Source organism: Betta splendens, chromosome 17 (genome assembly GCF_900634795.4).
Source record: "Betta splendens chromosome 17, fBetSpl5.4, whole genome shotgun sequence".
NCBI classification, from domain to species: Eukaryota; Metazoa; Chordata; class Actinopteri; order Anabantiformes; family Osphronemidae; genus Betta; species Betta splendens.
The window spans coordinates 5432507-5445557 of record NC_040897.2 but is presented as its reverse complement, the minus strand read 5'-3'; the positions used below and the strand labels follow the sequence as shown (position 1 = coordinate 5445557).

The following is a 13051-nucleotide window of genomic DNA, read 5'->3' as shown; positions in this document are numbered from 1 at the left end:
CCGTGAATATAAACAAGACTCTGCATCCAGCTCCCTCATTAGGGCATAATATACTCAATCAACAAGAATGAGCGGACGAGGCAAAGGCGGCAAGGGACTTGGTAAAGGAGGTGCCAAGCGTCACCGTAAAGTTCTCCGTGACAACATCCAGGGCATAACTAAGCCCGCCATCCGTCGTCTGGCTCGCCGCGGTGGAGTCAAGCGCATCTCTGGTCTCATCTACGAGGAGACTCGCGGCGTGTTGAAGGTTTTCCTGGAGAACGTGATTCGTGACGCTGTCACTTACACCGAACACGCCAAGAGGAAGACTGTGACCGCCATGGACGTGGTCTACGCCTTGAAGAGACAGGGACGCACCCTGTACGGCTTTGGAAGTTAAATAGGACTCGAAGAATAACCACCAAAGGCTCTTTTAAGAGCCAACACTCTGCTATGAGTTACTTCCTGGTGTGATAATAGTGTTAAATAAAACAACAACGTTATGACTAAAATAGCATGTGTTTGAGTATATACATTTGACTAAGGCTTAACACAAAGTTTCACAGAAAAAGCAACAGGGGAGAAAGAGTACATTTTAATCTGGCTCTAAATTGAAAACTTGCTCCATTACCAACGTGACCATAGCTCCTTGTAGCACTTACTTAAAACTCCTAAAAAAAACCTTTGTATGGACCTGTACTGAAATTCCAGCTACTTTTTGTATGAGTATTTTATCTCATTCCATGTTAATAAATTTACAATTCAAGCGGAGCTGCACGTTTTCTTCAAGTTAAGATGCTTCAGCAGCGAATGATTTATTCAGTTCTTTGCTGTAGGTGCATAAACGGTATCATACTAAGTAGTAAAAAAGCTATACTAATATATATAATAACTAATATTAATAAATATTAATTATTATTATTATTAATTAATAAATTAACAATAATAACTATACTATATACTAATTTAAACAGTTGGACTCTTCTGTCCTTCGGCAGCCGTGTAGACAATATGCAATATATAGACAGTAATTTGTAATTTGACAGTCTGTACATCTCCCTGGAAACTGCACCCACCCACCAATCAGCTCAGCCAATCAGAGGATAGGGACCACACAGCGGCGTTTGCATATGATCTGTATAAGACGAGCAGTTCTTAGCGCTCAAGTTAATATTACGACGTTTACAAAAATGCCTGAACCAGCCAAGGCCGCGCCCAAGAAGGGCTCCAAGAAAGCCGTAACCAAGACCGCCGCTAAGGGCGGCAAGAAGAAGAGGAAGACCCGCAAGGAGAGCTACGCCATCTACGTGTACAAGGTGCTGAAGCAGGTCCACCCTGACACCGGCATTTCCTCCAAGGCCATGAGCATCATGAACTCGTTTGTCAGCGACATCTTCGAGCGCATCGCCGGCGAAGCCTCCCGCCTGGCGCACTACAACAAGCGCTCCACCATCACCTCCAGGGAGATTCAGACCGCCGTCAGGCTGCTGCTTCCCGGGGAGCTGGCCAAGCATGCGGTGTCAGAGGGCACCAAGGCGGTGACCAAGTACACCAGCTCCAAGTAAACACTGCTACGACCACCACAAAAACAAAGGCTCTTTTAAGAGCCACACACTTGATTTGAAGGATTATCGACCTGTTGTTCAAACGGACCAGTTGACTGATGGGGAAAGACTGATTACATCAGAAACTTCTCAATACATACAATAGGCACATTTCACATCTTCTGCCACATGTTTTAAATACATTGACAGGGTGAATCCATGCTGAGCTGTTGGTAACCTAGGACCTACATTCTCCAATCACCTGGTTCTTTGATCTCTAACACTTGCTGATAGTAATGCCGAGAAGCCTCCTGGGGCCTGTTTCAAGAAGGGTGTCTGTGGAAACTCAGTTTGTTAACCCTGAAATAAGGAAAACTCAGTTTTTGGTTTCAGAAAGCAGGCTTACTTAAACTCGTAAACCGGGGTAAGTTTAAACCCGTTTCATGAAGCGAGGTAATTGAAACTCAGTCAGTTACTATGGCAACTAACTGTGAACCTAACCTGGTCGTGAGCAGGTTTTGTTCGGGAAACCCAGAGTTTCCTTCGGTCTCTGCCCCTTGTGAACAGTGTTAATACCTTGTTTAATCTTTCAGTACATTCATAGATTTCACCTGTTTCTTTCGCACAGAGACCAAAATATCCGTTTCTAGAGGATCCTGTAGTAATATTTATTTTAGTGGTACCGTTTTTCTTGAGACTCCATACATATATTATTAATCTTATTTACCCATACGTCAAACACATCACCCATCGTGGCCGTGCTCTTACATCCGAGCAGGTTCTTTGTGCTGCGTTGCGTTTTTTTTTTTGCTAACGGTAGTTTTCTTTATAACATTGGAGATGCTGAGCACATTAGTGAAGCCACTGTATGTAGAATAGTTCGACCTCAAGCGCTTTCCTTGACACAAACTCCTCAGAGCCATTAAAGAAGAGTTTCACAGGATTGCAGTTATGTATGTGGTATTTAATTCGTTTCATTGAGGCTAATCTGAAAAATGATCAGTTAATATCTTGCTGTGATCTGAAATAAACTGATAAATGTGCAGGTGCACTGATTACTCTTTCTAATGGTCACTGTAACTGACATTACATTGTTTACATTACCAAGATCATGTGTGATGCTGCACATATCATAAACGTGAACTCATGAATATATCGTGAGTTAACCCTAAATAACAGGCTGCACTGTGGTAAGTGCATGCACTACACACTCACAGGAGCACTTCTATGCAGCACTAAAGTAATGTGAACTTCCTTATAGGAGAGATTGACGGCTTTCTGCTGGAGATAGGGGTCACCCATGCCAAGGCCTGTGACATTATCGGGACATGTGTTGTTCTCCACATTATTGCAATTATTAGAGAGGAGCAACACCCTCCCCTACAAGTACAAGACCCTGAGGAAGACTCCCTCCATCATGGAAATTTGCAGAGTGGATGAACAGTCAGAGATGTGTTTTGCCGTAATCAACCATCACCACCACCACCACCAATAAAAGAAACTGAATAAATGCAGTTTCCGGTGTGGGAAATTTTGTGTTTGTCATGAGATGCTGTGCCTCTGGCTGAGGGTTGTTCCTGGGGGGTCATCAAGCATTTGGTTATCAAATGGTGGGGGTTTCACGGTTGTGACCACGTGAACATTGTTAGAGAGTGTAAAAGGGGGTTTACTGCACTCATATATATCAAAGACCAGTCAACAGCTCATGTGGGGGTTTGTAACAGGATATAAATACAGGTCTTGTGTCCTCAGTCCTGCAGTGGGTACTTTGTACATAGTGAGATGTGCCTTACGTCTTAGATGTAATTGTGATCCACTCCGTGTCGACAAGAGAGTAAACTTTGAGATGGAGAGTAAACTTTGAGATGGTTCATCACACTGATGATCTCCGGTTGATTTCTTTATAAGAAGATTTCCACAACACCGGTAACTTAAGATACAGAAGATTTAGAGTTACAAGACATAAATCCTCATTACTCTTACAGAATTGAACTCTGGCATTTACTGAACATCACTGAACTGTGTGCATCTGTGCAGCAGAATGTGACGCACCCTCCTCCTGCTGTTCTTCCACACTCTGGGGCAGAGGGGAGATAATAAAGTCACTATACTTGGAGATCAAGTTACCTCCTTTAGGCTACGCAACACAAACATCAGAAATTATGTGATGTGTATAAAGTGTATTAATATTACACTTTATAATACTGCTTATCATATTTTAAGCTTTATTTAATAGTATAATTACAACATCCTCGGCTTCTGTTGTGACAGAAAGATTCACATATTACCATCAGAATCTGTTAAGACTGTAAAGAACCCAACCCAGAGTCTAAGAAATGGATATATCAAAAGTAGACTAGGTAAAAAATCAAATATATAGGTAGGCCTCTTACATTTTACAAATGCACTTGTAACCTGGGGAGTGACTGGTTCTGATGAACTCCCTCCAGGAATTCCTTCAGCCCCTGCTTTCCAGTGTTCATGCTGAGGGCTATCTCTGCATGACTCAGTGGTGGAGGAGCAGGTCCTCCACCAGTTGTTCTAGCCTCTGCCTTCTTTCTGTTGGCTGAGTAGAAGTCAAAAGATTTAACTGTGTGAAAACATTACAGCAATGTTGAAAATGCTGCTGCACTGCTATACTCTGCATGCTATTTAGTTATTTAATATGTCAAACGTTGTAAAGTCAGGTAGTCTACACACATGATATGATGGTGCCTTACCTGTTTGAATTATGTTTTTATATTTCATTTTTAGCCACGTTCTTTTATGCCTGCAGGATTGCGCCTACATTAAAACTGAAATTAAATTCCTATAATATTAAGTGTTTGGGTAACTTTTAAAAACCTAATTAGATTAATGTAATAATTGCTCTCCATAAAACATATTGGATTATTGAATTATCATTACTTTACAAATCCCACATCAACCACAACAGGAATTTTAAAAATGCATAGACATTACACTGCACTTTTAATTCATACAAACATCTGTATTTATGCAATTACTGAAGAAACTTCTTAGATTAGTGAACAATTACTTTACAAGTCCTTACTTTACGAGTGAAATATAACAACAATACTAAAATGATTTAGTATTTAGCTACGCTGAACACTGTATGATTAAAATGTAAACTTACACATTGACTCGGACAGCTGTTTTCTTCCAAGCTAATTCTTTCTTTTTAAACCGCTGCAGCCGTGTTGCTTTTTCTACCGAATATAGACTCGGAGTCGTTATATGCTTGACATATCATATCCATTTCCGGACGTCTTTTGTTGTGCTGTTGCCATGGTGACTCGTAATATCTTCACTCCATTGATCAGGGCTTTTTATAGTCTCGGTGCGCGCACTTAACTCTGAGTCAGTCAACTCGGAGTTGCTTAAACCAACTCTTTTCAGCTGTTCTGAAACCAAAAACTCCAGGTTTGCAAACTCAGAGTAAATCAACTCAGAGTTTATTTTAAACTCAGAGTTTGTTAAACCTTCTTCTTGAAACGGGCCCCAGGACATAGAAGGCAGCGCTCAAAGGGCAGCCCTGCTTTGAACAGAGAGAATCCCCCCAAGAGGCCTGGGTAGAGTGAGGCATCAGGATGAATTTCCCCCACCAAGGAACATGGTATCCGAGGGAATCCCTACCGAGGGGTCAGGAATAAAGAAAATGGAGAAATTGGAATCGTTGGAATCCAAACAGGGGGCAAAGATATCTTACACTTCGAATGAAACCCCTCCTGTACAGCGGAGTCGGTCTCCCCCTGCCAGCAGGCGCTGGAGAAGATGTGGCGATGGTTCAGCTGGTCTGAGAGATCAGAGAATGATGCAGCTGCTCGGGGAGTTAGAGGAAGTAAAGGGAAAAGCGTAACAGTCCAGGATGAGAGAGCTACTGTAGGTCTGTGGGGCATCGAGGTCAAGTGGCAAGAGAAAGAGTGCAGCTGTGGTCCGAGTGAGTACCTTGGACAACAGAGGATCAGAGGCGAAGGGAGTGAAGTTTTGAAAAAAATGATCTATTGAGCAGAAGATAAAAAGCTAATAAAGAAGAATGAATTATAGTTGCTATGCTATGTGATATGTTAAAAACAGTTAACCCATAATCAATAAAGTTCATCAGTATGTTAATTCAAATTGATGATTTTATAAAAATAAAAAAGATATTGATATTATGTTATTAATCTGATATTTAGGCCCTATTGCAAGAGTGGTTTATCAAGGTAAAAGTGAGGTTAAAGAGTTCAAGGGCAAAACTAGGAACATGCTTTGAGAAATCTGATGTGTAATAAAAAAAAGTCTTGCAATCCTGCTCAAATAAGGAAAGGTGGAAAGAACAGAGAAGTTAAGAAGGGAAGTACCCTAGATTGTTGAGTCATTTAATTCATGAATTCAAGAATTCATGTCATGAGTGTGCATGTCCTTTGTCTGATTAGACAAAAGATGTTGATCACGCTGTGAAAGTAACCAATGAGAGTATAGGATGATGTAAAGGGGCTGGTCAAGTAGGCACAAAATGTGTATAAAAACCCCATGTTTTGGCTGGTTGAGTAGAAAACTTTGTGGCTGGGGGACACTCTGGACAAAATTGAGAAACGAAAGAGGAACGAAGAAACCCTCGATAATGACACTGCCTGTGGGCAGCTGAGCATCTTCACCCGGATGAGATGAAGCATCATGGGGAGAATCACATTGTGAACATGAGCAAACTGGATGGAAGAAAATTAACAACTAACTCTCCCCTTAATTGGCCCTCAGGCTCAAACACCAAGCAATAAGGGGATTGAGTAAGGAAGTGAAGTTAACTGTGTTGATTAAAATCTTTAATCTTTGATTGATTTATCACTTGCTGTTTGCTTTTGCTTTTGCTGAATAAAGGACGGGTGGCACGGTGGCGCAGTGGGTAGCGATTCAATTCCCAGGAGGCGGACCGAGTGCCTTTCTGTGTGGGTATGTTACTTGAACAGAAACTATGACTATGACTATAATATATTTATTTCAAGGTCTGTTACTTCTTGTGTTAAGTTTAAACCACAATTTCTAGAACAATGATTTTTACCTTTCGCAGATCGGAGTTAAAAAAAAAGGATGAATCTGCTTTTGTAAAAATTTGCATGTTTTTTTATGTACATTAGAAACACCTCCATATAAAACTGTAGTTTAACATTGTAGCCATTGTTTTTGAACTTGAAATATTTTCTTGACTGTAAAGTTGAATTAATTAATACTCACATCTACAAAACGCAGTTGAAAGATCAGTGCAGGCCCACAGGAAGGTGTTTTGATTAAGTGCAACCACATGACTGGATCCAAATAAATTAAAAAAAAAAAGGGTTTTCCTTCTCCACTCTTGCTTTTGATGTTCATTCCCTGAATGTTAACTGGAGGAGGGGTGTAGACTGACATCTGTGGAAGTCCACCACCATCTCCTTGGTCTTCCCTGCATTGATTAGAAGGTGGTTCTGTGTCAGTTCTCTGTACTCTGCGTTATCATCATCAGTGATAGGTCCAACAATTGCAGAGTCATCTGAGAACCTCTGCAGAACACAACTAGATGAGTTGTGTCTGAAGTATGCAGTGTAGAGGGTGAAGAGGAAGGGGGCCAGGACAGTCCGCTGGGGGGTTCCCACACTGCAGGTCAGAGTGTCCAACAAGCAGTCCTGGACCCTCACAAACTGGGGATGGTTTGTGACGTAGTCCAGTATCCACTCTGTCAGGTAATTGTCCACGCCAGCTGACTCCAATTTGTCCCTTAAGAGAGCCGGCTGTATGGTATGAAAGGCACTGGAGGAGTCAAAGAACAGAATCCTCACAGTGCCGCTGGACTTCTCAAAGTGGGCCATGGAACGAGGGAGCAGGAAGATGATGGCCTCCTCTACTCTGATGCCAGGCTGGTAGGTGTGGTGGAAATCTTCCATAAAGAAGCAGATGAGAGAGTTGTCCTTTTGTGCGATTTATTGAAATAATAAAGAAAATAAAAATAATGGGGAAAGCAAATAAAAAGCATGGATGTTGATCGTGCACATCAACAAACCAAAAACCAGCTGGGGAGATCAGTGCACACACCACGAAGGTGTGATGCAAAGAGCCCCCGATCCTCAAGTTTCTTCTGCCTTTTAACCCCTTTCTCTGGCTCTGGTGGAATGTCTCTCTGCAGCAATGTAATTGTTTGCGCCACCTTATCTAGCTGTGAGTGAGAATGTTTGATTTCTTACTTCTGCATCGTCATGTCTTGTTATCCAAAGGAAGGAACACCAAGCTTCCAAGACAAGATGCATTCACTTTACCAGCCTTGGGTCTGGTGGGGAGTCAGATAGAATGGAGCCAGAGTCCGTGTGTAAAAGACAAAGACATATATCATAAATTATTAGTCAGTCAAATGGAACATCAAATGTTTAGACTTGATGTACGACAGGGCACAAGAGATTAGTTGTTTGTGTAAGAATGTTCAGTTCAGTATTGCACCTAACCAGCACATGACAAGTGTGTTGGATAAGAAATAGCACAAAGGCAAAATTTTTCCATACATAGACAAACTCCAGCGGATCTATTGCTGAGCTCACCATGCAGCGCAGTTGATGTAGAACCAGTCTCTCAGGTATGATAACTACTAAACCAATACCGAAGGTAGGTGGTGGAAAATAAAAAGATCCTCTGCAGGCACTCATCTGCTCTGTACATACAGTAACACCTTGATGTTGCGAGACAGATCATCTGATCACAGACACTTTGCCACAAAATCTGCCTCACAAAGATGATGCGATGCACATTAGGGTTGTCATGGCCGTGCATGAAGTGCAATTCCATCCATGAAGTGCAATTCCAGGCACGGTTCGTGCATGAAGTGCAATTCATTATTCATTTGTAAAATGAAAATTGATTAATGTCTTTTTATGCGGTGTTTCGTTTCCGTAAGTCGGTAAAACACATTTGCGATATACTGATTTACTCATTCTTCTTTTCTCCACTTTGAAAACGAAATAAGAAAAAGGGAAACCGGGGGGCGGGGCCAGTCACCAAACTTTCACATTAAAACGCCCAAGAGCATTTGAAGCACAACATCGGCAAATATTTGTAACTCTTGAAGGATTGCGGGCGTGTTTTGACACACACTGAGACCCACATTGTTAACATTAATCAACGTAACAATCATTTTTAAAATCATTTATTTAACCAAGCTATTTAACCAAGTGCTGACAACTGTCAATTACGTTAGGACACATGGCGTTTGCTAAAGGAATGACAGGTCAGTCAGCTCACCACCGTCAGGTCACTTACAGAATCACCTGCCAACAAAGTTTTTGGGGCATCCTGCTTCATTAGGAGTGCAGCGATATCACGACCTTGTGGACACTTGATGAGGAAGAATTTGGCGCATCTGCGGTGTTCCGGTAATTTTTCAGTTGATAGTGAGACTGAAATGACATCCTCCTGCTTGGCTGGTTGATGCTCTTATGCCCAGGAAGACTATCAAATGTTGTGCCGATCTTTGCAAGTATTCTAAACAGTGATTTCTTACAATTTATTGTAGCTGTTTGTCACAAACCGACGATGGAGGAAAGACCCAAATGCACAGCGTTGACTTGATTATGATAAGAAGGTTTATTAGCAAGGTCAGGCAGGCAGAGGTCATACACCGTGGAGTAGCAATCAGGATCCGACAAGGAGCAGGCAGAGACGTGGTCAAGGTACAGGCGAAGGTCAACTTACAGCACAGGACTGTCATAGGATAAGCAAGAGCAGGGTCGATGGCAAAGCACGGTCAAACACAAGGCACGAGTACAAAGAATGCTGAAATGCTAGTGAGTAATCAGCGTAGACAATCTGGCAGGGATCTATGGCTAGAGGTGGAGCTTAAATACTACATGACTAATGCCCAATGTAAAGCTGGGCTGACTGGATATGAATGCTAGACAGGAGGTAGTAACAAAATAAAACTGGATGTGACAGAAAACATAACTAAGAACCATGGATCATGACAGAATCCCCCCGCCTAGGGCGGATTTCTAGACGGCTCAGGGAGCTCCGGGTGGGCTTGGTTGAAGTCCCGGATGAGGGACGGATCCAAGATGTCTCGCGCCGGAATCCACGAGCGCTCTTCCGGCCCGTATCCCTCCCAGTCCACCAGGTACTGCAGACCGCGTCCTCGGCGGCGGCAGTTGAGCAAGGTTCGGACCGTGTAGACAGGGCCGCCATCGACCAGTCGTGGAGGAGGCGGTAATGGCGTGGGTGGAACTAGGGGGCTTGACCGGAAAGGCTTGAGGCGGCTGACGTGGAATGTTGAGTGGATGCGCATGGTTCTTGGCAAGGTGAGTCTGACGGCAGAGTGATTAATAATGCGTTCAATACTGAAGGGACCGATGAACTTCAGTGATAGCTTACGTGACGTTGACTTGATAGGGAGATCCTTTGTGGACAGCCAGACCTGCTGTGTAGGTTGAAGCCTCAGAGCGATGACGGTCTGCTGCCTTTTTGTAGCGCTCCTGGGTGAGTAGCATGGTTCGTCTTGCCTGGGCCCAGGTGCGCCGGCAGCGTCTCAGCAGGGCATGAGCGGACGGGATGATGATTTCTTTTTCCAGGGATGGGAAGAGAGGCGGCTGGTATCCGTAGGCGCACTGAAATGGGGACATACCGGTGGAGGAACAAGGTAATGTGTTATGAGCGTATTATACCCACAGTAATTGTTCCAATTGCTCCATGATGACAGGTTGGTGGAGGCAAGGAGACGGAGGCCGGTTTCCAGCTGCTGGTTCATGCGCTCCGTCTGACCATCGGCTTACTTGGGCTCCGAGCAACTCGCAGAACTCCTTCCAAAAACGGAACACGAACTGAGGCCCTCTGTCTGAAACGACGTCCTTGGGGAACCCATGCAGCCGGAAGACATGTTCCAGTACTGCCTGGGCTGTCTGCTTGGCTGAGGGAAGCTTAGGTAGGGGAACAAATTGGGTTAATCTAGAGAACCGATCAATGACTGTGAGGACTACGGTGTTACCCCTGGACGGTGGAAGACCTGTTACAAAGTCCAGAGCAATATGGGACCAAGGACAATGTGGAACTGGTAGAGGCTGGAGGAACCCCGGAGGCGGCTTGTGCGATGACTTGTGGGCGGAACAAACAGGACAGGCAGCGACGTACTCCTTTACATCCTTGACCAGAACCACCAGAACCGATTGAATCGGTTCTGGTGGCCATCTATCGGTAATCGATAGTGACACAGTTTTCTGTGCACTGCTCATCTCATGGTGAAACGAGAGTAAAAGCAAATGTTGATTTAAAAAAAAGTCAGCTGCACAGTCGGTATATTACCCTGGCAACTGCACCCGCCCAACCGATCAGCTTCAACTGCTTGTTCCTTGCTGTCACCTGCTGGTTCAAGCTTGACACAAGCAGTAACAGAAATAAATTAGTCACATTCATAGTTTGTGTTCAAGTAACATTTTTAAGCAATGAAAAAACATTGATTTACTTTATCAGGCATGGAGAGAAACAAATACAATAGAAAATAACACATCCAAGGTCACGTCCAAACTGATCCTGTGAGATCTGGTGGTTCTTTATCATACATCAACAGCTGCATCTGAATATTTATTATGTTAATCTTATGTTTTGATTTTTCTAACTCTCTGTGTGCATTTGACGAACCACAGAGCGTAAAGAGAGAGTAAATGCATGTGACATCAGAGAATCAGCACAGCAGAGGCGCAGTTTAAAGTGTTTTACCTCCTCGCACAGAACTCGTCTGAAAAAATGAGTGTGTGTTCTAGTGAGGTGTCTGTGACATAATCCTAGTGGCATTAAGTGGTAGATCTTAAACAAACCAAGGCAGGATGCACTAATCATGTAGCTACACATCGAATGAAACAGTTTAAAAATATTTAAATAAAACACAACTATGCTACAAATAGAAAATCCTTTCATATGCACCAAACACATCTAAAATAATATCTAAATAACACAATTCCATTCATGGCCACTAGCGCGACTCACAATGTTGGAATGTACTATATGAGCCATATGAAGAGGATATTAACAGATGTGTGTACAGACTACATTAATATCTGTGTAGACAGCATCGTTCCTTCAACAATTGTCCAATGTTTTTCAAACAATGAACAATGGGTTACTAAAGACATCGATAGCATCCTGAGTTAAAAAAGAGGGCTTTTAGAGGTGGAAAAAAAGAGCACCTGAGAGCTATCCAGAAGGACTTGAAGTTGAGAAGATCTGTGAGGCCAAAGAATGCTACAAGAAGAAGTTGGATTTTGTTCTTAGACAAACATTAAATAAAATATTTTTAAAATGTCTGGCCGCGCTTATATCCAGTTTTACTTCCGGTCACATGTTCACCAGCTGTTGTCAATAAGTCATTAGACATTGTATTTAACTCTCAGTACTTACCTCAGACCCTTGCCAGATTGTTGTGAGTCATCTCTTTTCAGCGTTTTTTTGTGAGTTTATCTATTTGCCAATCTCCCTTGTAATCATGTCTCATCTCTGCCTAGTCCCTTTGTACTGTCGCAGTGCTTACCTTGTCGTCGACCCAGCCTGTCTGGACCGCAGATTCTTCCTGCTCCCTTGGTTTGCCACGCACCGTAAGTTTGTGCAACTCCTGTGTTTGTTTCTGGAACCTGTTGAAAGAATTAAACCAGTCAAACCTACCCTCTGGTCTTCTGTGCCGTGCATGTGGGACAAGGACTGGACCATAGAATCATCAATACAGAAAGATGAAATCACACTGGTTGTAAAATTTTGGACAAGACTAGTCCCTGATCATGATCTTGTAAGAGAGGCCTATGGGCGAGAGGCAGGGTACACCATGGACAGGTCGCCAGTCCATCACAGGGCTACACACATACAAACAACCATTCACACCCACACTTACACCTACGGGCAATTTAGAGTGACCACTCAACCTAACGCATGTTTTTGGACTGTGGGAGGAAGACGGAGAACCCGAAAAGAACCCACACAAGGACAGGGAAAACATGCAAACCCCACACAGAAAGGCACTCATTTGGATCCAGTTATGTAGTTGCACATAATCAAAACACCTGCCTGTGGGCCTGCACTAAAATTTGCAAAAACTGCGTTTTCTAGATGTGAGCATTAATTCAACACAGTAAAATCAATATTTAATTATATTTTTAATAGTTTAAAAACAATGGTTACAATGTTAATGTTAAAATATAGTTTTATATTGAGGCGTTTCTAATGTTAATAAAAGAGCATGAAAATTTTTACAAAATTAGATTTATCCCTTTTTTAAGTGATCTGCAAAAGGTAAAAATCATTGATCTAGAAATTGTTTGTTTAGGGATTGTGGGAACTAGAGGAGATGAGCCAGTGAGACAAACAGAGCAGCACTGGGCTGTTTAACACATGAAATGTCAGAATAAAAGCTCCTCATCAATAACTGCTTGTTCCTTGCTGTCACCTGCTGGTTCAAGCTTGACACAAGCAGTAACAGAAATAAATTAGTCACATTCATAGTTTGTGTTCAAGTAACATTTTTAAGCAATGAAAAAACATTGATTTACTTTATCAGG

General features: G+C 42.6%; 2 protein-coding genes across 2 annotated transcripts; both read left to right on the top strand.

Moving 5' to 3' along the window:
• Positions 1 to 24: 24 nt before the first annotated feature.
• Positions 25 to 491, top strand: LOC114844416 (histone H4). Its single transcript, XM_029131777.3, has one exon. It carries the CDS (start codon positions 68 to 70, stop codon positions 377 to 379), a length of 312 nt encoding a protein of 103 aa, XP_028987610.1. The 5' UTR covers positions 25 to 67; the 3' UTR covers positions 380 to 491.
• A 559-nt stretch (positions 492 to 1050) lies between these two features.
• LOC114844412 (histone H2B 1/2) lies at positions 1051 to 2466 on the top strand. The gene has a single exon (XM_029131773.3). The coding sequence runs from the start codon at positions 1110 to 1112 to the stop codon at positions 1542 to 1544; it is 435 nt and encodes a 144-aa protein (XP_028987606.2). The 5' UTR covers positions 1051 to 1109; the 3' UTR covers positions 1545 to 2466.
• The last annotated feature ends 10585 nt before the right edge of the window (positions 2467 to 13051 follow it).

What these genes read in the sequence shown, in the direction of transcription:
- LOC114844412 (XM_029131773.3), top strand. Translation starts at nt 1,110, where the DNA reads ATGATCTGTATAAGACGAGCAGTTCTTAGCGCTCAAGTTAATATTACG.
- LOC114844416 (XM_029131777.3), top strand. Translation starts at nt 68, where the DNA reads ATGAGCGGACGAGGCAAAGGCGGCAAGGGACTTGGTAAAGGAGGTGCC.